The sequence below is a fragment of the Amphiprion ocellaris genome, chromosome 1 (genome assembly GCF_022539595.1).
Source record: "Amphiprion ocellaris isolate individual 3 ecotype Okinawa chromosome 1, ASM2253959v1, whole genome shotgun sequence".
Classification (NCBI taxonomy): domain Eukaryota; kingdom Metazoa; phylum Chordata; class Actinopteri; family Pomacentridae; genus Amphiprion; species Amphiprion ocellaris.
In genome coordinates this window covers 10,844,836-10,866,258 of record NC_072766.1, presented here as the reverse complement: position 1 = coordinate 10,866,258, position 21,423 = coordinate 10,844,836, and the positions used below count along the sequence as shown (strand labels likewise).

Sequence of the window (21,423 nt, the reverse complement as noted above, 5' to 3'; positions counted from 1 at the left end):
CCCACTATCTCCCCTCTCTGCCTCCTGCCCCTGGAGGGCAACACGCCCATTTACACAAGGACTCTACATCAGCTGTTTTTGCAGATAAAGATTTCTACAACCATTTGCACTACTGTCACCTCAATAAGCTGTTCTTTATTGCACTACCACCAGTTCATATTTTTTATATTTTTTATTTATTTTGTATTTTGGTCCTTAAAAGTGTGAGAAATGTCTTTTTGGTTCCTCTGTATGTCCTGGATACATAGACAAATTGACAATAAAAATCTTCAGTTTTGTTCTGTTCTATTCTATTCTATTCTATTCTATTCTATTCTATTCTATTCTATTCTATTCTATTCTATTCTATTCTATAATTAGGGTTACATGCAGGTACATGAAACTACACTGAAATGGAAAAAATCTAAAGGTTTTTCTCAAGGCAGAGCTTTGGGCAAGTAGCCTATGATACAAGATTCACAAATAGTTAACTCTGCTTTGAAGTTAAAATCCATTTATTGATTAGAGCTACTAAAACGGACGTATAGAGGCAACGGATAGAAACTGGTATGTAATGTAATGTAAAGTTTCTTTTGCTACTAAAGTAAAACTAAAGCTACTAGTAAAACTAAAGACTTATTTTAAACTACTCTTTTGAAATATATACCTTAAGTAAGAGGAAAAATGCTGTTTATCGCCCGTTTAACGATGGCTTAGTTTGCTAGATTAGTCGAAAATTAGAACTGAAAAACTTGCGTTACCTAGCAACCATATTGTTTAGCTAACGGTACGGCACAAGCTAGTTAGCTATCGTGTAGCTAAGTTAGCTTTTCATCTGTCACTGACGAAAAGTGCTCACAGTCTCTTAGGTATTCGTGTATTCGGTCTTTTTTATGACAGACATGTGTCACGGCACACATTCAAAGGCCCTTAGAGCCCGTATTTACAAAATCTATGCTTTACAGAACTTGATAACTTCACGTTCACGAAAGAGCTTCTGGACCTAGCTTTCAAAATAACAGCCTCTTCAGCTCAATGCTGGTGTAAAGTTTTACTCAGTCTCCACACTTCCCGTTTTTCGCTGCCTATCTGACGGTCTTGACTCCACTCTGCTTCAAAAGCGCCCCCCCCCACCCCCCCCACACGCACGCTCACGCACGCGCTAATTCTCGTTCTCTTTCAGACACGCGCGCGCGCGAACACACACTCGGTCACTCACTCCTTTCTCTTTTGAAAAGCCCCTTGTGAAGCAGATTGACAGGCTAGAATGAAAATGAGGCGGACGCTCGGTCGCGACTTCAGTGCGTACGCGTCCTTTTGAGAAGACCTCTAAACTTGGATCATATCACCATGGGAGCTATTTGGGCTACAAGGGACTTTTGTTTGTTTTTGCTCTTGTTAAATAGTCGCCAAAGCGCTGCGCTTCCAGAGATTCGAGGTGGGACTGTAGTGAGTGTGTGAGCATGTGTGTGTTGTGTGTTTTCCAGTCGCGGAGAGTGCTGCTTTACGCACGCTTTCAGGAGTGCGCTCTTGTTGTTTCCCCAGCGGTGACTTTTACATTTTCTCCGAGTTTCGATATGTGCTGCTTTATAAAATAATAATAATAATGATAATATTACTAATAATAAAAGACTGTTGCTGGACTCCATCTACGCGCACGTTTGTAAAATCAGTTTTGTCTTCTAATTTATTAACTTCAAGCTTAGTTTCACCGGATTTTTCAAATTGCCCATCAAATTGATTATTACCATTAGGCAAGTTTGTGTTTTAGTGTTTGTCAGTCAAATCGGAGTTCTCGCTCGTCTTCTTTTAAATATTCCCACAGAATATATCAATTAGAAAGGGGCATATTTGGTAAATGACTTTCTGTTTGACTTGCTCAGTGTGTTTTGGTTATAATAAGATATGCTCAAATGGATTTCTTCAGATCCATGCGCAGAGGGAAGCGATGGCTGTCACATTGATGCTATTTGTCAGACTACCCAAGGCTCCTACAAGTGCACGTGTAAAGCAGGCTTTAAAGGAGATGGAAAACACTGTGAAGGTAATGTGGCTCCTTTTTGTTGAACTATGTGAGTGTCAGAGTGGAATCACAGGAGTTTGGGTGTTTGTCCGCCTATTTGGATTGACTAAATCTCCTTATTATGAACCACATCTTACCATATCACACCATTTTATTTATCAAGTGGAGCACAGTTTCGAAATAAAGAGGCATTAAGTTGGGCACGTCTGCATCCATTTATTCTTCATTATACATCATCTTATTCCACTCACTCATCACTCATTTGGCATTTTAACTTTCTGATTACCTCTCAGATATTGATGAATGCGACTTGGAGTACAATGGTGGTTGTGTACAGGAGTGCAACAACATACCAGGCAATTATCGCTGCACTTGTTATGATGGATTCAACTTGGCACACGATGGGCACAACTGTCTAGGTAGGATCAACTTTAAACTGCTAAGTTATAAACCTTCTGTGGGAGAGAGATAGCTTAAATCATCCTCAACTTCTGGTGGTGGAGAATGCATTTTTGTGTGGGCTGTTTGTGAAGTTTCTCACACTCCAAAAGAAAAAAAACATCTGCAATGTTTGTAACACAGAACAAAACAGCCTGAGTGCGATTTACACAAGTTTGTGAATATAACAAATACTTTCCCAAAGTTCTGTAAACTGTTTATTAATACAATCAATCCACTGTATCCCGTAGATGTCGATGAATGCAAGTTCAACAATGGCGGGTGCCAACACACTTGTGTCAACACCATGGGCAGCTACGAGTGCCGCTGCAAAGAGGGCTTCTTCCTCAGCGACAACCAGCACACATGCATCCACCGCTCTGTGGGTGAGTACACAATGTCCACACTCAGGGAGATTTTAACAGGTCATTCATAAATGAGTTTGTATTGTTTGTGTGTGTGTTTGTGGATGCTTGTACGTCCTAATTGTATTAAACCATGAAAAATGATGTAGCAAATTCAGTCACCTACAAATCAGAGATTGATGGGCAACGAGGGGTGACAGGTTCAAGCTGGCTCCCGTCACTGAGCTTTTATCTGCGGCAGCAACATGCTGTGGGAAAGGATTTCTGTGTCCCAGAGAACAAAATAAGTTAATAACTGCAACACTCTGGTCTATGTGGTCTGTGTCACAGATTAGTCTGAAGCGCCTTTGTTTTGTCCTCTGACTGAAGTCAACTCAAATGCAACTACTTTCCACTCCATCGAGTCTTGACAACCCTTTTACATCCCATCGACTCAGCTGTGACTCATCTATATAAATGGTGCTACGTCTCAACTCAGTTTTTAACTCAAAGCAGTATTTAATATGCCGCAGAAGACTTTGCAGGAGTTTTATTTTAACTAAATGAACTCTTGACCAGCTTCAGCTCTGATTACGGAATATTCTTTTCCCCGTAGAAATGCTAAAAATAACACAGTGGTGGATGTTTTTGGATTGTGTGAGGCGTGAGAACAATCAGTGTCTTTGAGGATGCCAGACTAATCTCTCAGTGTGTGTGCCTTTGTGTGGAGTCGGTCGGTCACTGTAGGAGAGTTTCATTGTGTACCTCTCTCCCTCTTTCTATCCCAGAGGGCCTCAACTGTATGAATAAGGAGCACGGCTGCGCCCACATCTGCAAGGAGACACCCAAAGGAGGTGTGGCCTGTGAGTGTCGTCCAGGGTTTGAGCTGGCCAGGAACCAGAGAGGCTGCATCTGTACGTGCAACAGCGTGAAGCAAAACTCACACAACACTTCAGCCAAGACATGCAAACACTTTGGGCCTAATATGCTGAGCTAATTATTTTTCCTCTGGTTGCATGCTGTTTACCCTGCAGTAACGTGTAACCATGGCAACGGAGGCTGCCAGCACATGTGCGAGGACACAGAGAACGGCCCCATATGCAAGTGTCACGTCAGGTACACTCTGCAACCCGACAAGAGGTCATGTGTAGGTAAGCCCGCTGTTTTAAGACTCACAGTACAGGGGAATGTGAAATCACCATGCTACATCTTTAAACATTTTCTATTGTCTTTAATATAATCACATTCAATGAATACTCCACTGTGAAAGCATATCTTAATCCAGTGACCTAAGCTGACCTAAGCTTAGTCACTTCACCGTGTTCAATATCACACATTAACGCAAATTCTAAAGAAAACTAAAAGTTTCCAAATGTAACAAGCATATCAGAGGAAGCACAAAACAGCAGAAAGGGCAGTTTTCTATTTTTTTTCCACATCTCAATGTCTTCCTTGGTGGATTGAAGTGTCGCTACTGTCTTTGCTCCATAGTGACGCCTGAATAAGACTATGACGTGGTTGTCAATTGATAACTGGAGCTTGAATTAAGGCATTTTTTATCAGTAGGGCTTGTGCAATTTAAGATAAATGATGTTGATATTACTTGATATTTATCCCCATGGGATAAACCATGTTGGTAAAGTACTTTGTGCATTCTAAATGTGTAGAATGAGATGATTTAACAACTTTAAAACTGGTAAGTAGAAAACAAATTGCTAAAACTGGATGCAGCTCAGCGTGTCTTTCATTGCCGTTTATGGTTTATTAGGAACATCATAAACTACAGTTGGTTGTTTTTATGTACATATATTAGCAGGCAGAACATAGCAAAACTAGACCACCGCCGAGGAGGTACACATTCCAGGAGCGGCTTACAGTATGTTGCAGTTTGTTTCTTTTGTAGCACACAAGCTATCTTGATGAATGCATGAAAACACAGTAACTAGAAGCATCTCACTTTATCAGTTCTCCTGTTTGGCAGTGTGCATTTTTCCACACAATGGTTACGAAGGATAAAGATCAGCCGTCAGATAATGGGTAATATCTCTCCTTCCTGCGGCAGTGTGTGTGAGGTCTGGGCTTATAACTGTGACGCTGCCTCCAGATTCAGATCTGTTGTGTTATCTGACACACACCAAGCCACTACAAGCTGAATATCTCAAGTGTAAAATCCATGTGGTTTCTGAGGGTTGACATAAACACCCAGAAGTCAATAGAAAAGTTACGGTGCCTCAGTTCTTTGATAAATCCGTTGAATGTATGGACACACAGTTACCCTAGTAATGATTTTTTTTGCGCGTCACAGAACGAGACGAAGCCACCACCGAGTCCTCAGACCACAACGCCACGTCCTTCGCAGAGGTGGACAAGCGGGTCAAACGAAGGCTGTTAATGGGTAATAATTGCACTCCTCACAGGCAAACAGCTCAGATTCGTGCTTTACATGAGGGTGTGCTGAGCTGCCAGTAACCGCTCAGCAGACGGGAGTAACGTCTACTAAACCGATACATTCCTCAGTCTTTTGAGCAAACTGTGAAATGACTACATGCTCACTTTCTCGCCCCCAGTTTCCCCCCTGAAATATATGCATTTGTGACAGTGTGGTACATTTCACGTTTTCCTTCCATTTGGGAAGGGCAGCGTGTGAATCTTTTCTAGTATTTATCAGTTGTGTGATTCTGGGTCACTTGATACATGTTGAACATTGTATCTTTGGCACTTCATCAGATACATTTTTGGCACTTGAGCTCTGGGAGTCTTGTCCTGTCGTATAAATAGCACATGTTATTAATTCAGACCTACATGTCACATGTAAATAACCTGCATATGGATCCAAACATACATCTATGCAGCATACCAAATCCCTGTCAGCTTCTGACAGTATTTAGGAAAGATTAGACACTGTTAAATACTGTATGAATTTAACATTATCAGCAGTTTAGAAAAAAAGCTAAGTTTTATGAACAAGTTACACAATTGTAATATAACACGGATGTTTTTGAGAGCACAATGTTCAGAATATAATGCCCCTGTTTTACTAAGGATCTAGCTTCTGACATTGAGGAATATGCCACGTTTTTCACAAGAAGAAAGGTCATTCACTCATATAAAGTGGCATGATGTATTGTTCTAATTTCAGAAACCTGTGCGGTGAACAATGGGGGCTGTGACTGCACCTGTAAAGACACATCCACAGGCGTGCGCTGCAGCTGCCCTGTTGGCTTCACACTGCAGCCGGATGGAAAAACATGCAAAGGTCAGCCTGCCAGTCTACCAAAAAAAAAAAAAAAACACCACTCACAGAGACAGACAAGTGGCATATTGAAATGCTGATTTTCTAGACATTTGGAGGAAGTGTTGCTGAAATGTTGTCAGAATATCACATCCTTCCCACAGACATTGACGAGTGTGAGCTTCACAACGGCGGTTGCGACCACTTCTGCAGGAACACCATCGGCAGCTTTGAGTGCAACTGCAGAAAAGGCTTTAAGCTGCTGACTGATGAACGTTCTTGTCAAGGTAGAAACAGCTGCTGAATTGTTTTATTTGAGCAAAATTTGCCTTATATAAATGAAATGAGAAGAACATGTCACACCACACGAACTTTTTATGATATCTACTGCAACTTTTGAATCCTTTCTTATGATTTTTTTAAAGCCTAAAAGCCTTAACTTGATAGATTTTTTAATGTGAATTAATTACAACAAACTCTAGAAGTTATACCTAACATTATTTTTATTGTAAGTGACTGGATGGGGGCTTCCCTTTTGTTTCCCTTTGGTTTCAGAGTTAAAGCCTGCCTTAAGAAATGACGCAACTACCAATATAATTAAGGGATCTCATTGAAACACTGCTCTCTTTTTACCTGTAATTAAAAACGAATACTTTACCTGGTGTAGCGTAGAGCACTTGTCACATATCACTAAGTGGGGAAAATGTGAGCGTTTTGGGTGGGAAATTCCTGCTGATGAAGATTGCAACTGACTGCCCTGCTATTATGTCATCTGCCTGATTTTGATTACAGATATAGATGAGTGTTTTTTCGAGCGCACATGTGATCACACGTGTGTGAACTCCCCCGGTGGTTTTCAGTGTCTATGCAACAAAGGCTATACCATGTACGGACTGGCCCACTGCGGAGGTGAGTCTACGTTGGGCGGAGGGGGCTACACATAATAACCTGAGCATAACACACAATTGCTCAATTTAGAGGCGTGTTGTTCTAAAAAAAATTTTTTTAAAAAAGTGCACAAATGTGAGTTCTTGCTCATTGATGTGTTCTGTAATTATAATAATGATTTCCCCCTTTTCATCTCAGATATCAATGAATGCAGTGTGAACAATGGTGGTTGTGAGCAGGGTTGTGAGAACACCATGGGTGGATTTGAATGCTTTTGCCGCCCTGGCTATAAGCTACATTGGAACAAAAAGGACTGCAATGGTAAGTCGGTGCCTCTTCCTTATATGAGAGGCACAACTGCTGAGCGCTGTTGCCCTCTTTCTTTGGAAATTGTGTCATGAAAGAGTGTGCGACATCCCACATTTCGGACTAAAACACGGGGGGACAAAAACAGGAGATACTTTGAATCGTTTTCTTTTTTCCCTTTAATTCTCTGTTTTTTCTTGTGCTTGAGTAAAACATCCAAAATGCGACAGTGCTGTCAGGATTTTGGCCATTTTTTGTGCCTCATCTTCATGTGCATCGTTCTCCATGTTACAATCAAACTTGTTCTTTTTTACCTTTGAGTTTTGTTGTGGTTTTTATCTAGAGGCTGAGGGTTTACCATCTGCAAACCCCCCCTCTAAGCCTACTTTGAACTGTAGTAAGCAGGAGGGAGGGGACCGCTGCTTTCTGACCTGCCAGTCCCAAGTTCACATCAGCAGTGGTGAGTTCACTTGCCTCATGTTTTGGAGTATTTTCTTTTCAATGTACTATAGCTAACTGACATAGCAAAGGAGTGAGGGTCAGTTTTGTTACTTTCCTGCTTATGTTGATGATAAAAGCATCACTGTGATCTTACAGTTGTGCCTACATATGCTGCACTTTGTCAGAGCTCCGATTAAGTCTTTGAGATATTGTGCAAGTTAAGAATCCAGAAAATTCTACATTTGACTATTACAATTTAGCCCTAATGGCTTCCCTTTGTTGAATACTCAACACTTGATGAAGCCATTTGAGATCGAAAATGTCTTTTCAGTTGCTGCTGTGGTGTGACAGCATAAAAAGAGACATCAAGTTCATAATACTGATTCACATGTGGCTTTATATTAGCTGGTACAACGTGAAGAAGTGGCTTCTAGGAGGCTGTCAAAGTGAATCAGGTGCTGAATATGTTCATTAATTTTCCAAGGTTTACCACAAGAGCTGATTTTCAACTTGATAGAATTTGTTCTAAATTCAAATCTGGATATTTTTGACAGTCTTTGGTTCACGTGTTAAGTAGTAATAGATGAATGGACTTCAGTGGAGCTGTGACAAAGCATAGCAAATAATGAGAGTGTTATATGTATAGTCAAGAAAAACAGCGATTTCTAAGCAAGTGCATCATTAGGCGGAAGGTGGAAAAGCAACTAAGTCAAGCTGTTCTCGGTTTAGTTGTGTGAGCGGTCGTCAACATCAGCACACGGAGTGACTCTTCGTGTCCCTACATGTATCCTGTTTGCTCTCTTGCTTGGCTTTTGTGGCCTCAACTTTTGTCAGCGTTGGTCTGTGTGTCACGGCCTCTTGTGTGTTTTCAGGGACGGAGGATTCCTACACGGTGACCTGTGGAATGCCTCTGCCCTGCTTGGCTGACGCACAAAAGAACAACAGTGGCTTGTATTGCTTAGGCAAGTACAAAACCTCAGATTTGCATCTTTCTTTCTGCTCTGTCACACGAAACAGCTACTCAGGAACAAGTTACGCTTTCCTTGTTTTCAGTCTATATTTAAGGAGATCAAAATGACACGATTTTCCCTTCCTTTGTCCTGCAGCTCCAGAAATGGCTGGTGTTCCACGCATTAAGACCACAGCCACTTTTAAGTCTGGAACCGCGAAGTGCAACTTAAAACGGAGTCAGGAGAAACTCAGGGAGAGCTTAAACTCGGCACACTCAGGTACAGAGGTTGCAACACAGGAAGCCTAACAATGCCACCAAAACACAAGACTTAGGTTACATGTAGACAAGGATTAAAATTACAGCTCCTTCGTGTAACTGGTTAAAAATCATTTTGGGTTTACCGAGAACTGCCAACATCTAACGAAGACAAAGCAGACCTGAAAGCTGCTTCAAAGAAAACCAAAAACCAAGGGCAAATGTGAAAGAAATTTGTGGGGAAAGTGATGTGGTTTTGAGTGTCTTGAATGTCTCAGCGCAGCACTTTGTCTGGCAGTGACAGGGGAGGATGTAATTAGCCATAGCATGCCTTTCAGTTAGGTCTGACCTTGCCATCAATCAAACGGGTCTCTGATTGTAGGATTATTTTGTTTCTCCAAAGGGCTTTAGCATGGTCTTTTACATCCCTCACAGTTACTGAAAGGGGACATAATTGTTTCAAATAAAGGACATTATCTCTTTGACATCCTTTTTGTCAGCTCTCCACCCTACATCACAAAAAAAATTACAATATGTGTATATGAGGATGCTTTTTAACAGTGTTTATGGAGTAGCATTTGATAATAGAAATAAATTAGCTACTTGTTTCCTTTCTGTGACTCTGGCTCTGATTTTCTTTAACGATTGTGTGATTTTGTATGTGTTGTATCTGTGTGTCTGCTGGTCGTCGGGGGGTGGTTGTCTCTCATGTTCACAGATAGCAGGTTTCTCTTCACCGAAAATGTCCAGTTCAGCTATGTGAGCCTGCGCTGCACCTCGTCCGGACAGCGAATGCGCAGCCGCCACGGCAGGAAGGCGGGTGAGGAGGACGGCTCCTCGATCACAGCTGAATTTGAGCTGGACGTGAACCTAGAGGAGGTAACAGGTTGGTCTCTCTGCGCTTCCTGCCTGCCTGCCTGTCACCTTTGCTTCTTATTCTCTGTCTTTCTTTCGCTGCTGCCTGTTTGTCTCTAAACAAACCACACTGTTAAAGTATCTCCTGTTTTGACGTGGCTCTGGTGGTGGGCTCTAGGGTTTTGGGGCATGGGGTTGAGGTGTTTTATTTCCTTGAATTCTTGAGCATTGAGAAAGCATGTGGGAGGTGAGAAACCACAGCTGATTATTCATGTGATGATGATGAATTTTGCTCTCGAAACAGTCGTGGTATCAAGTGTCTCTCTCAGCAGAGAGTTGTGACCTGAACTGTGTCCGTCGACGCTCAGAGAAGAGGCTCAGGAAAACCATCAGAACCCTGAGGAAGTCCATCAACCGGGAACAGTTCCACCTCCACTTTGCTGGAGCTGATTATGAACTATCCAAGGGCCAGCCGGCTGAGCTGCCTGGACGCTGTGTGGCAGGACAGGTGCTGGTGGGCAGGAAATGCGGTGAGTTTGGTTCATATATGCTCTTATTAGTCAGTATAGAAAACATGTTAAAGATCTGGGCACGCACCATTCAGCCAGGCGTAACTTTTCCTGAAAATCCTTTCATCTTTCCAACCTCTTTGTTTTTAAGGCAGCACTGGCTCCAGGTTTGTCTGTGCACACAGTAGACTCATAGTCATGTCTTAAAGCAATTGAAATGGCCCATGCCAGTGAGATATATTTAGACAAGTTAGTTTAATGATTGGATTTGGAGCAGGTGTGGGCCAGATGAGTGCCATATTTGGTTTGCAGACATGCTGTAATGAGGTGGTTGGAGGGGAGAGCGAGCTCGTGTGGAAGAACAGAGAGACTGTTGTTGGCCCTCCAAGCTGTGAGATCTTCCAGCATCTCGCCGGGATAAGAGCGTAACATTAGGGCCCATGGCGGGTCTCCTGGTAGCTGTTGCCTCTCGGTTGAGTTTTATGTACAACCTGTTATGGAGAAAATGTTCATTAAATAGGACCGCACACTGTCAGTGTTAGAGAGCTGAAAGCTGGCTTTTGTTTTCTCTGGCAGTTGCGACTGTATGCCCCTATTTTCAGGCCTCACAGTGAGTTTGCTGCCTGCTGCACATCTTCTCAATATCAGTGAGAGGAAACTGGCGCCTTTCCGCTTTTGAGATGTGTAAATATTTATTCAGACAGTATGTGTTTTGTTCAGTATATACACATCTACCACCAGTGTTGAAGTTGTTTGAATCTGATGTAGACCCAGATCTTTAGCTGTGGATCTGAACAATGGGGCTGATGTAAATGCTATTAATTTTAAGATCTTTGCTCTTTAACTGGAGACCGAAACTGTAGCTAGTTTCTAGAGATGATTGCTGAAACATTTTTTTGGCTTTATCATTAGCATTTAACCTGTTTCTATTGTTAAGCTGAGCTGACATGATTTCAACCTGAACTACTCCTGTTCGTTATTTCTATCTTTCAGTAACACAGATCTGAAGTGTCTTGATTCCTTAACTCCCCCGCTATGCTTTCAGGTCAACATTAAGCAGTCTATTGGCCATGGCAGGGGTGTAGACATGTAATTTGGGAGAGGAGGGGGGGTCTGAAAGGCATTCTTCTTAACCTCCAGCTCTTTAAAGGAGCTATATTTTTCCCCTCCTCCCCCACCTCCCGCTCTGGCTTAGCTTGGAGTGCAGTTTAGTCCTTTTCAGTTTGCCCACTCCATTGAAAAACCCCATTTGGGGCTCGTTCTCACTCTTCAGAGGAACGACAACACAGCCTTGAAGAAAATACTGTGCGCTGTTTAAAACCTTTCCCGTCTGATTCCGTGGCATGCTTGGGTTTACTGCTTGTTGTGTAGTTTAGATTTCAGGTCTGCTTAAACAGCTTGTGTAATTTAGTTTATGAATGAAATCATTATTTTTGTATTATTTTATTTCTTTGGACAGTAGATTTGGAATTCTAGAGGATTTGAGTTCAATATGATACATTTTTTTTAAAGTAAAAATTAAAACATTTGTGCAACCGGTCAATTAAGAGGATCCATAAATACTGTGAATGGTGCACGTCCGTGGATTCCCATCTATTTGAGTGTCGTAGTCAACTTGTTTGTGTATTTGTTTTAACATTGAAGATGTTTAGGAAGTGCTGTTGATTCAAGCTGGCAGTTTGAGTGCTGTGTCCCCCCTGCCCCCCAGCTGGGGCCACTTTGCATGACCCCCAGCCACTAAACTGCTAAAGAGAATTGACTTCAGCCACACCATGGGAATCAATTAGCATCAGCTGTTTGGGCCTCTGCTTGATGGGCGCGAGCAGCGATTGGGCCAAGCAGAATGGGGGGATTCAGAAACCTGACCCCTTTTATTGGGTTCAGCTCCTTACCACTGTGATACCGTAGTGTTTTCCTATGTCATCAAGTAAGCAAAAACTGGGGACTTGAATAGAGGTGAAAGGTCTTTTAGACCTCTTTGGGGCCATCAATTCGAGGACTCTATAGAAGCGTTTTTTGCATTTGAAAGGCTTCAAGGTTTTTTTTTCTCTTTCACTCTCACTCTCTCCCTTCCCTCACTGCTTCCCTCTGTCAAATAAAAGCTGTTAGAGGACAATGCAATGATGGCTCCTCATGGTCTTTCAGAATAAACAATAGGCTTCAAAAAATGAACTGCTCTTGATAGAATTACATTTTCTTTCTTTTGAGGAAAATCTAACAATTTGCTGAGCCATGTATAATGGATCTACGTTAAAGCTTTTGTGTGGAGAGCTTTTAGAGATAGTGGTTCTTTCCACACGGGCAACTTAAAGGCTACATCTGAGGCAAATTTTGCGCTGAAGGCCCAGGGATTTAATTGATTTATTCTTGTGTGAGATCGGCTTCAGTTTTCAAGTCAAGTTCTTAAGGCTAACAGACAGACACAGTAATTCCCAAATTAATTACAGGCATCACTTTGAATGGGAGGGACCAAAGCAAAATGGTGTTTCAGTCCCTTTAATCAAGCCTTTGCACTTTTGTGAGATAAGAGGGAAATATTCCCTTTGATTTGCCTCTGTGTTTGCTTTTAAAAGAGGTGAGGGCGCTTATGTTGGATATTAAAAGTTCCTCCCTGATGCACAGCTATGCTGTATCAAGTATTAGGACATGTCAGTTGTGGGGCACAAAAGCAGCTGTGGAGATGGCTGGTGCTCTTTTGTCTCCATGGGTTTGTATGGCTGTATTAGATTGGTTTGCAAAAGCATTTTAACAGCTTATTGATGGCTTTTTGTACATAATGCGTGTCCCTGTGCATTTGTTTACAATATGAGAGTGTGAGTGTCTTGAATTGTAATAAAAGACAGCATGCAGGCGTTTCTTTTTCCTTTATTTGAATGAGTAAATTACCATGTAGCCTTTAGGTGGTCACGCTTTAGTTACTAGTGTTACTAGTGTTAATATTCTTGGAAAACTTGTGGTTTCAATGCCAATTTGTAATGCACATATACAATATATTTATTAATACGTAATGTTACACTTAACTGCTATACTACAAGAACGTGTATTTGTATCTAGTTTGATTTGAATGTACACATTTACGATAATCAAAATATAACTACATTTAAACACAATTGTTTTCAAATCAAGCTTTCTGTGATTAATAACAAAAATCAGACTATGCATTGATGAAACGGCACAAAACTAACAAATGTAATTATAAGACAGTGTCTTTGGTTTTGAAGACCCTGAAAAGTTAGTTTTGTATGAGGACTGAATGTTTTAGTGAAAATAATTAATTACAATTCTAATGACTGATTATCATTTTTTTTTAAAGTCAAGATTCAGTTCTATATTGGTTGTGTAATAGATTTAAAACATGTATTGGAGCATAACAAGTGTGACTGTCACACAAGGAAGACGATATGAATTTGGAAAATCATCGAAACAACAGTTTAAACCCTGAATCAGATGTTCTGCATAACATACATCCTACATTTTATTGTTTGGAATTTTCTAATTGAATTATATTAAATCACAAATTTGATTTGAAATCCCTTAGTCGTTCACTCGTGATTTAGAGTCTAACCAATGATTTCTGGGTCTGATAGCAAATGTGAGAGTAAATAATTCTGATATCCAATAATGTTTATATAAACATATATTGAAAAGGCAAAATGATGGGGTGATTGCTTATTAACTTTCTAGCAAAGTATTTTGTAAACCAGTTAGTAAATTACCATAAAGACACCACTTGACTGCGTACCACTGTCTGCTCAGCTCTGATGTGTTCTCTGCTACATGTGCTGCAGACAGTGCTGAGAGGGTTGTAAACAATGCAGTGGGAGCCAATCTACTGGATAAACTGTGTGCTGTTTCTAAATCACCCCAGCATCAATTTCTGTAATATGCTTTGTGAAAGAAAGTTTTCATCTTGGTATATATGTGGCCTATACCCCAATACCAATATATCAATGATAAGCCATTATCAACTGATAATATTGGACAACCAATATATCAGTTGGATATATTGGCTGGGCTCTAATATGAACATTTACTCTGGAGTTATTAACATGTTTGCACTTCCCTAGGCAATTTTGACCACTAACAGCCTTTGAGTTTAATAACAACATTATTCAGTTCAGCCATAGCCCAATACAAGAATGAAAGGTCTACATAAATGTCTTTTCTGATTCACACGATTGAAGTTTTCTCAGTTGTTGTAAATGGTTATATCATTACAATTTCGCCAAACACAGTAACACAACAGGCACTGTATCATGTCATGCATCAAAGATTGTAGTCCTGGTCCTAAACTTTCAACAGACTTAAAAGTTTAATCAGTAAGTCTGAGGCATCCTTGAGAGATTGTGAGATTATTATCATAAGCTTTCAAACTAAACACACCAGATGTCCTGTCAGAAGCATGATAAAACTATGCCATTAGCTTTGAAAAAAATATTAAACAGAAGTTGTTTTGCTTATTGTAGCCTTCAATCAGAGGTAGCATATAAAGCTCCACTAAACTGTGCTGTTACACAATGTACCGCTTGATGCACGGCTGTATATTATGCTTAACTGCATTAAGCTCAGTGATACTTTTAATGTGCAGCAACAGATGAGTAAAACTCTCAAATCTGTCAGCGGATTGATAAATTGATTGGGCTGAGCCATTCCCTTTGATGTGTTAAATATGTGAGCAGTTAACTGACTCTCTTCACTGTGTTTATCCATTTCAAGTATGTACACGGCCCTCTTTGATTGCACTTGAGAGGCAGTTAAAGTCTGGGTTACTTTAATGGTCTTGTCATTCACTTCAGCTGCTGTATTTATTGTGTGCATCTACACTGTGGTTAAGACTGTTTGATTTTTTGTAGCCACAGGGCAGACTGCTATATTTGCAGACTCGTGCTGCATTTGACATTGTGTTTCTACCCTTTTATGGTTTTTGTGCTAAACCACTACATAACACCGATCCGTCAACTAAATTGATGTAAATTAAAGTTTTAGACCTTACAGCCTGTTTTGGGTGTCTTATCTTGAGGTGTTTGTTTTCATGTTCTGTGGAAACTGTTTGATGTCACTGTAGTTTTGCAATTAAATTAGTTTCAACTTCATGCCATATCACAATTTCTTTTAAAGAAAATAATATGTGTTAAGCATTTGAAAAACAAGGTTGTTATTTTTTTTTTTTCAAAACTCACCACAGCTCTATGACAAAACCGTCCGCTCATAGAAATATAGCAAACATCCACAAGCTTGCAGCTTGCAACTCCTTGGAGAAACATTTTAGGCTTTATGTTCAGCAGATTGAGGGATGCTACAAATAAATCACTCAAGTCATAATGTTTTATTGTCTTCCTGTGCTTTCCTACCTGTTAGTGAGCTGCAGTGTTGGAACGTACTTCGATGGCGATCAGGGACGCTGTGTCCTGTGTCCAGCTGGAACGTATCAGGATGAGGAGGGACAGATGTCTTGTGAGGTCTGTCCAGGACCTGAAGGAAGAGAAGTCTCCAAGGTGGTCGGAGCCCGAAACATGTCAGAGTGTGGAGGTAAGACAAAACCAAAGCAATCATCTTGTTGTATCCAAATAATAATAACAATTTTTTATAAAGTGCACATAAACAGTATTGTCATTACATTGAGATTGTTATTGCATAAATAAATTGGTCCGTCTTTATCTATATGATTTATACTTAAAACATACTGTCCCTTGTATCACTAGACGTTAAACATCAGGACTAAAAGTGTAGCTATAAATATCTGACTCGAGGCTGTAAAACGCACTGCATATGCATAGGGCAACTGTGGCCAAATTGCTTATTTTGTTGATTTTTGAAATGAGAATTCTTTAAAAACTGAATATATATAAGAAAAACCATTTCTTTCAACATTATTCCACTTTTTAGATTATTTTTGCAAAGATTTTCTTTTTATTTTGTGACTGTTAAACATAGAAAAAGATGAACGCTAAGCATAGCATGTGCAGAAGGTAGTCACGAGCTTATCAGGCCTTAATTGACTCATTAGGACTTGTAAAGCAGGGAATGAATTTTTATTATAATTGACATCTAATAATAAATAAACTATTTTCCAATATTGTGAAACTATTCCCTTACATTAAAATATAAAAATTTTCTTTCCACAATAATGTAAACTGTGTGTATAGTAGTTTTGATTGAAACAGGGAAATAGAAAAATGAGTAAGCCAAAGGGAAACAAGATAAAAAAAAGAACAAATAAACAAAATGTTTTTAAAAGATAGCAATAAATCTCAGTCACAAAACGTAATTAAGCGTTTTGTGAATCTGAGCCACACAGGAAACAACGGTGCCTTGATAAAGATCTCTCCTCGGCAGATGTTCTGCTTTGTGTAAACCCAAAGAAGCTTGAGCTCAGATGTTCAAGATGTATTTGAATTCACAAGGTGAACAGAGGTTCTTTCAGTGTTGAATAAAAGCTGAAGGAGCCACCATGTTTTGTTCTCCTCTTGTGCTGTTATCAGAATCACTTTGTGGCCGAATCTCAGATCCCATCTCCTCTGACAGACTAAACAAGAAGAGAAGATTCCCACTGGCACCCAGTTTGCATTAGTCATCCAGGAGTGACGTGATGTGAGACGAGGAGATAAAACACGGCATCATTCCATAAACATTTGCTTAAGCTTTGCCGCGTTTTATCTTCTAGTTCTCATGAAACACTAAAAACAAACCTGTAATTATACTAATCCAAGTGGCGCAGCTCTACAAGTGTTGCTATTTGGACAAAACCTTTACTGATTCCAACATTTCGCAATATGACTCAAATGCTTGTGTGTTCAGGTCAGTGCTCCCCTGGTCAGTACTCCCACGATGGCTTCATCCCCTGCCTGTCCTGTCCATTGGGAACCTACCAGCCAGAGGTGGGACGCACCTCCTGCTTCCCTTGTGGAGGAAACCTGGTCACCAAGCGAAGTGGGGCTGTTACCTTTCAGGAGTGTGAGACCAAAGGTGTGAAACTCATCTGTGTTATTGTTGCTGCAGGGTGAAATCCTAATAGCTCCTCTTTAGGTTTCTGTAACATAAGTCAAGGTTTAGGTGGTTCTTTTGGAGCTGAGAAAGTTTATGAAAACTCTTCAGACTTGTTAGATAAAGTGAAGCATCTGTGCTTGTTGGGATTTTGACTCTTATCATATCATGTGGTTGCTGAGCCTACACAGCTTCCAAGTGTTGTCAGGATCTCTGCTGCCCTCTGCAGCAGTTGGATGGTCTTTACTAGAGATTCGGCTAGTTGTAGTTTGATAAAATTGTAGTTTTATGTATAATTGGAACTGTAGTATAACGTAGCACAACAAAAACTCAGTGAATGGCATGTTGTCTTTCGACTGATCTAAAATCAACAAAAACACCCGCATTGGTAACCGATGCAAACCTTTTACCCAACAGGATTGTTATATCAACTAACGATCTGCTCTTACTGTCCCTGGCTCCTGCAGTCCAGTGCTCTCCAGGACATTACTATAACACCAGCACACACCGCTGCATTCGCTGTCCCATGGGCACATATCAGGTGGAGTTTGGCCAAAACTACTGCATGGCCTGTCCTGGAAATACCACCACCGACTTTGATGGCTCCACGAACATCATGCAGTGCAAAAGTAAGCATTTCTGTACACTGTAGTAGGTAAATACTGCAGCAATTTGGGATTTAAATCCAGATGATTTACCTTACTGAACCCCTTACAATAAATAATGCATCTGTGTCGCTTAACAGACCGGCAATGTGGAGGAGAGCTGGGAGATTTTACCGGCTACATCGAGTCCCCCAACTACCCGGGGAACTATCCAGCCAATGTCGAGTGCACTTGGACCATCAACCCACCGCCCAAACGCAGGATCCTTATTGTTGTCCCAGAAATCTACCTGCCTATTGAGGATGAATGTGGAGACTACTTAGTAATGAGAAAAAGCTGTGAGTTTGAACTGTTTTAACTAATACATTACCACCATGAATGTCTGTGCTGTTGGTTTAGCAGGCAGAGTTAAGGTTACGGTAAGTTTTATCCTATTTTCTATAGTTGTGTGTATAATGTGTGAATTAATGCCATTTAATAATAACAACTTTATTTGTATAGCACTAACAAAGTTACAAAGCGATAAAACAAATATCAAATTAGACAAATACTGAAAGCTACTTTTTAAAAAAATCTTAAGTATGCAATATGACAAGATAAAATAGTAAATAGTTAAATCAAGGGTTTTTTGTTCTTGTTGTGTTTTTATTTGTATTTTTTTATGCCTTCAAGTAAAAGGGATTATGATTGAAAGTACTAAAGTACCTAACAAATGTAAATATTGGGGAAAAGACTATCAAGTGTCATTTGTGGTGTGATTTTACCAGAGTAATTTAATTTTAGAGATTAAACCCTACAAAACGTACCTAACAGACTGCTTTCCCTGACTATAAGACTGAGACCCTACATTGATATTAATTATGGAGAAAAATATAAGTAATGAATAATATAGCTAAGGCCATACAGTAGCATAAATGACCAAACTCAACCTAGAAGATGAACCCGCAGCACTGTTAACCATGAGGACAATCTGACAAATTTAGAGATAAACTTTCGACCCTACAAAAACAAACATAGAAACTCCACAAATTTTTGATATGTAATATCAGAGTGCCCAAATGGCATGAAAATGTCTGGCTGGCATCATTATTAGCAAGGAGAACAAACATAAAGTGTTTTTATGTCATTCGTCTTCCAGAGATTATCGCAAACTTCTATTGCATTAATGTAAGTTGATTATGAATATAATATAATTCCTTCATAGCTCTCTCCAACTCTGTGACAACCTATGAGACGTGTCAGACGTACGAGCGTCCCATCGCTTTCACCTCCCGCTCCAAGAGGCTTTGGATACAGTTCCGGTCCAATGAGGGAAACAGTGGAAAAGGCTTCCAGGTTCCTTATGTGACATATGATGGTAAGATGAAAGATAATGATTTGTTGCTATCTCACTTCTACAAAATTTGGTTTGATTTGCCTCATTAACAACCTGGTTGTGGACTTTATTTGTTTCAGAGGACTACCAAGAATTGATAGAAGACATAGTCAGAGATGGAAGATTATACGCTTCAGAGAATCACCAGGAAATTCTCAAGGTATCTGTATGTTACATTTGTCTTGTATAAATTTCTATAATTTCATTTAGCAGATGCTTTTATCCAAAGTGACGTACATCTGAGAGTAGATACAACAAATGTTTAACAAAGAACATTCATGCTTTTGTGTTGTGTATAATAGAATGCATTCTGTTACAAAATATAAAAGTTAGATTTTTTTTTTTTTAGCTCAATACATTACTACAGGGTGGGCCATAAGTTTCCATACACAGGAAAAATAAGCATTTTATGTTAGACAACCGTTTTTATTTATATAATGTGCTCTATATGATTACCATTGTTTTGAAAACACATATTAATACGTGTTTTCCACTGTTGATGAACTTGCATTAGCACAGTTGAAGTTATGGTTGTAATGTCGTTGGTGATACGTTCCTTGAGATGATTTATGTCTCGTATCTTCACCTGATACACCATGGCCTTCAAGTCCCCCAAAGATAGCGTCAAACGCATCTTCTAGGGTATCTGAAACTTAAAACAATATACATTATACATTTTCCAATGTATGGAAACTTATGGTCCACCCTGTACTTTGTTTGTATTGCTGGGAATTCTATATTTGGATCCTGTAAACCTGTAGCGCCCTCTTCTGGAGACATGTAGAAATCACAGACTGCGGTTCACACTGCTTTTGTCTCTTATGTAATATATGCCTCCACTCTACATTACTTCCTCACCAGGACAAGAAGCTCATGAAGGCGTTGTTTGACGTGCTGGCTCACCCACAGAACTTCTTCAACTACACGGCACAAGAATCAAGAGAAATGTTCCCGAAATCCTTCATCCGCTTCCTGCGTTCCAAAGTCCTGAGATTCCTTCGCCCCTAAAAACCACCCGGTTTCTGGATTTTTCACGATAAACTAGATTACATACTGGTCAGAGTATCTGTTTCATCCACTGGCCCTTTTAAGAGTATAGCTACCTGTTGTCATACACATCCACACCAGAGTGGACAACACACTTGATAAAACTGATCCTGACTGGACAATTCAAGCAAGTGGACTTTTATGTGGAGCTTTAAGAGGGAGAAGTGAAGTGGTGCTGAGCATAGACCTGATGGGCATCTTCAAAAAGGAATCAGGATTTCTTCCCTTTGTTTGGATTTTTTTTTAGCAACAGAAGAATTGTAATGACTCCTTTAGATTTTAAAAACAGGATTTAAATCCAAAGTGCACATCTGTGTATCTGAATATTGCTACATACTGTTCATGCTGACATTATGGGACTTTAATAGCATTATGATGATAAATCAACATGGTAGCAGGTAACAGATACATACTGACTGTCAGTGACACTGTATATAGAGTGTGTATCTAGTTTTAACATAGGCTACTTTCACAGATAGAGATTAATTATTGACAGAAATACTGCTTAATGTCAGAAACAAACATAGCACAAATGTTTTTTTGGGAACATTAGCACTACTAAAGAAGTAGTCCCACCACAAAAGCAATTATTCTGATGAATGTTTTGTATATGATGTAAAAAGTTTTAGGTGAAACCCTAATGTATTGTAGCGACTACATACATTTTGACAATATAGGTTTGCTGCATTTGCTGGTGGTCGTTTTTGGTGTTTGAAGGTGTCAAGATGAGTGCTGCTGTTCTTAAAAAAAAACTTTTTATTTTCCAAAAATAGACTGCGACTTTTTACATTCGCAAAGACATCAGCTGGCAAAATGACACCAGTATGCATCGATATATTTTCTACTGTTATTGTCTAGCAACCAAAGACAACTAATCACTCTGCAGACACTCAGAGAAACTGAACCATGTGATACCAGAGTACATGAAAAGTCCTGTAAAATACAACTGAGCTACTCACCTGTTTTAGATGATACATGTATGTATATTTTTTATGATTTTGTACATCTAATATACTGTAAATAAAGATAGGAAACTTATTTTGTGTTTTTTCCCCTTTTACTCAATTTCATTTACCCTTTTTGCCATTTTTGCTGTTCAAATGCAGCCTCAACAATTGTTGAGGCTGCATTTGATTTGCATCTACACCATAACTCCTCTATGACTTTGAATTAAAGTTTAATTATATACC

General features: G+C 39.8%; 1 protein-coding gene across 4 annotated transcripts; it reads left to right on the top strand.

The window, feature by feature from the left end:
- Positions 1-1,194: 1,194 nt before the first annotated feature.
- scube2 (signal peptide, CUB domain, EGF-like 2) lies at positions 1,195-21,271 on the top strand. Of its 4 annotated transcripts, none has more exons than XM_023294123.3 (23): positions 1,195-1,417; positions 1,907-2,023; positions 2,296-2,421; positions 2,692-2,826; positions 3,573-3,698; positions 3,819-3,935; positions 5,090-5,179; positions 5,924-6,040; positions 6,181-6,303; positions 6,809-6,925; positions 7,103-7,225; positions 7,554-7,670; positions 8,524-8,613; positions 8,758-8,880; positions 9,577-9,744; positions 10,046-10,243; positions 15,581-15,751; positions 17,021-17,188; positions 17,674-17,835; positions 17,952-18,149; positions 19,016-19,168; positions 19,267-19,346; positions 20,048-21,271. In XM_023294123.3, the coding sequence occupies exons 1-23, from the start codon at positions 1,330-1,332 to the stop codon at positions 20,192-20,194; spliced, it is 3,054 nt and encodes a 1,017-aa protein (XP_023149891.2). In that variant the 5' UTR covers positions 1,195-1,329; the 3' UTR covers positions 20,195-21,271. The 4 variants fall into 4 exon arrangements, with proteins under 4 accessions (XP_023149891.2, XP_023149890.2, XP_035796806.2 ...); XM_023294122.3 differs by having other exon boundaries at positions 1,196-1,417; positions 10,043-10,243; XM_035940913.2 differs by lacking the exons at positions 7,554-7,670; positions 8,524-8,613; positions 8,758-8,880; positions 9,577-9,744 and having other exon boundaries at positions 1,196-1,417.
- Positions 21,272-21,423: the final 152 nt, after the last annotated feature.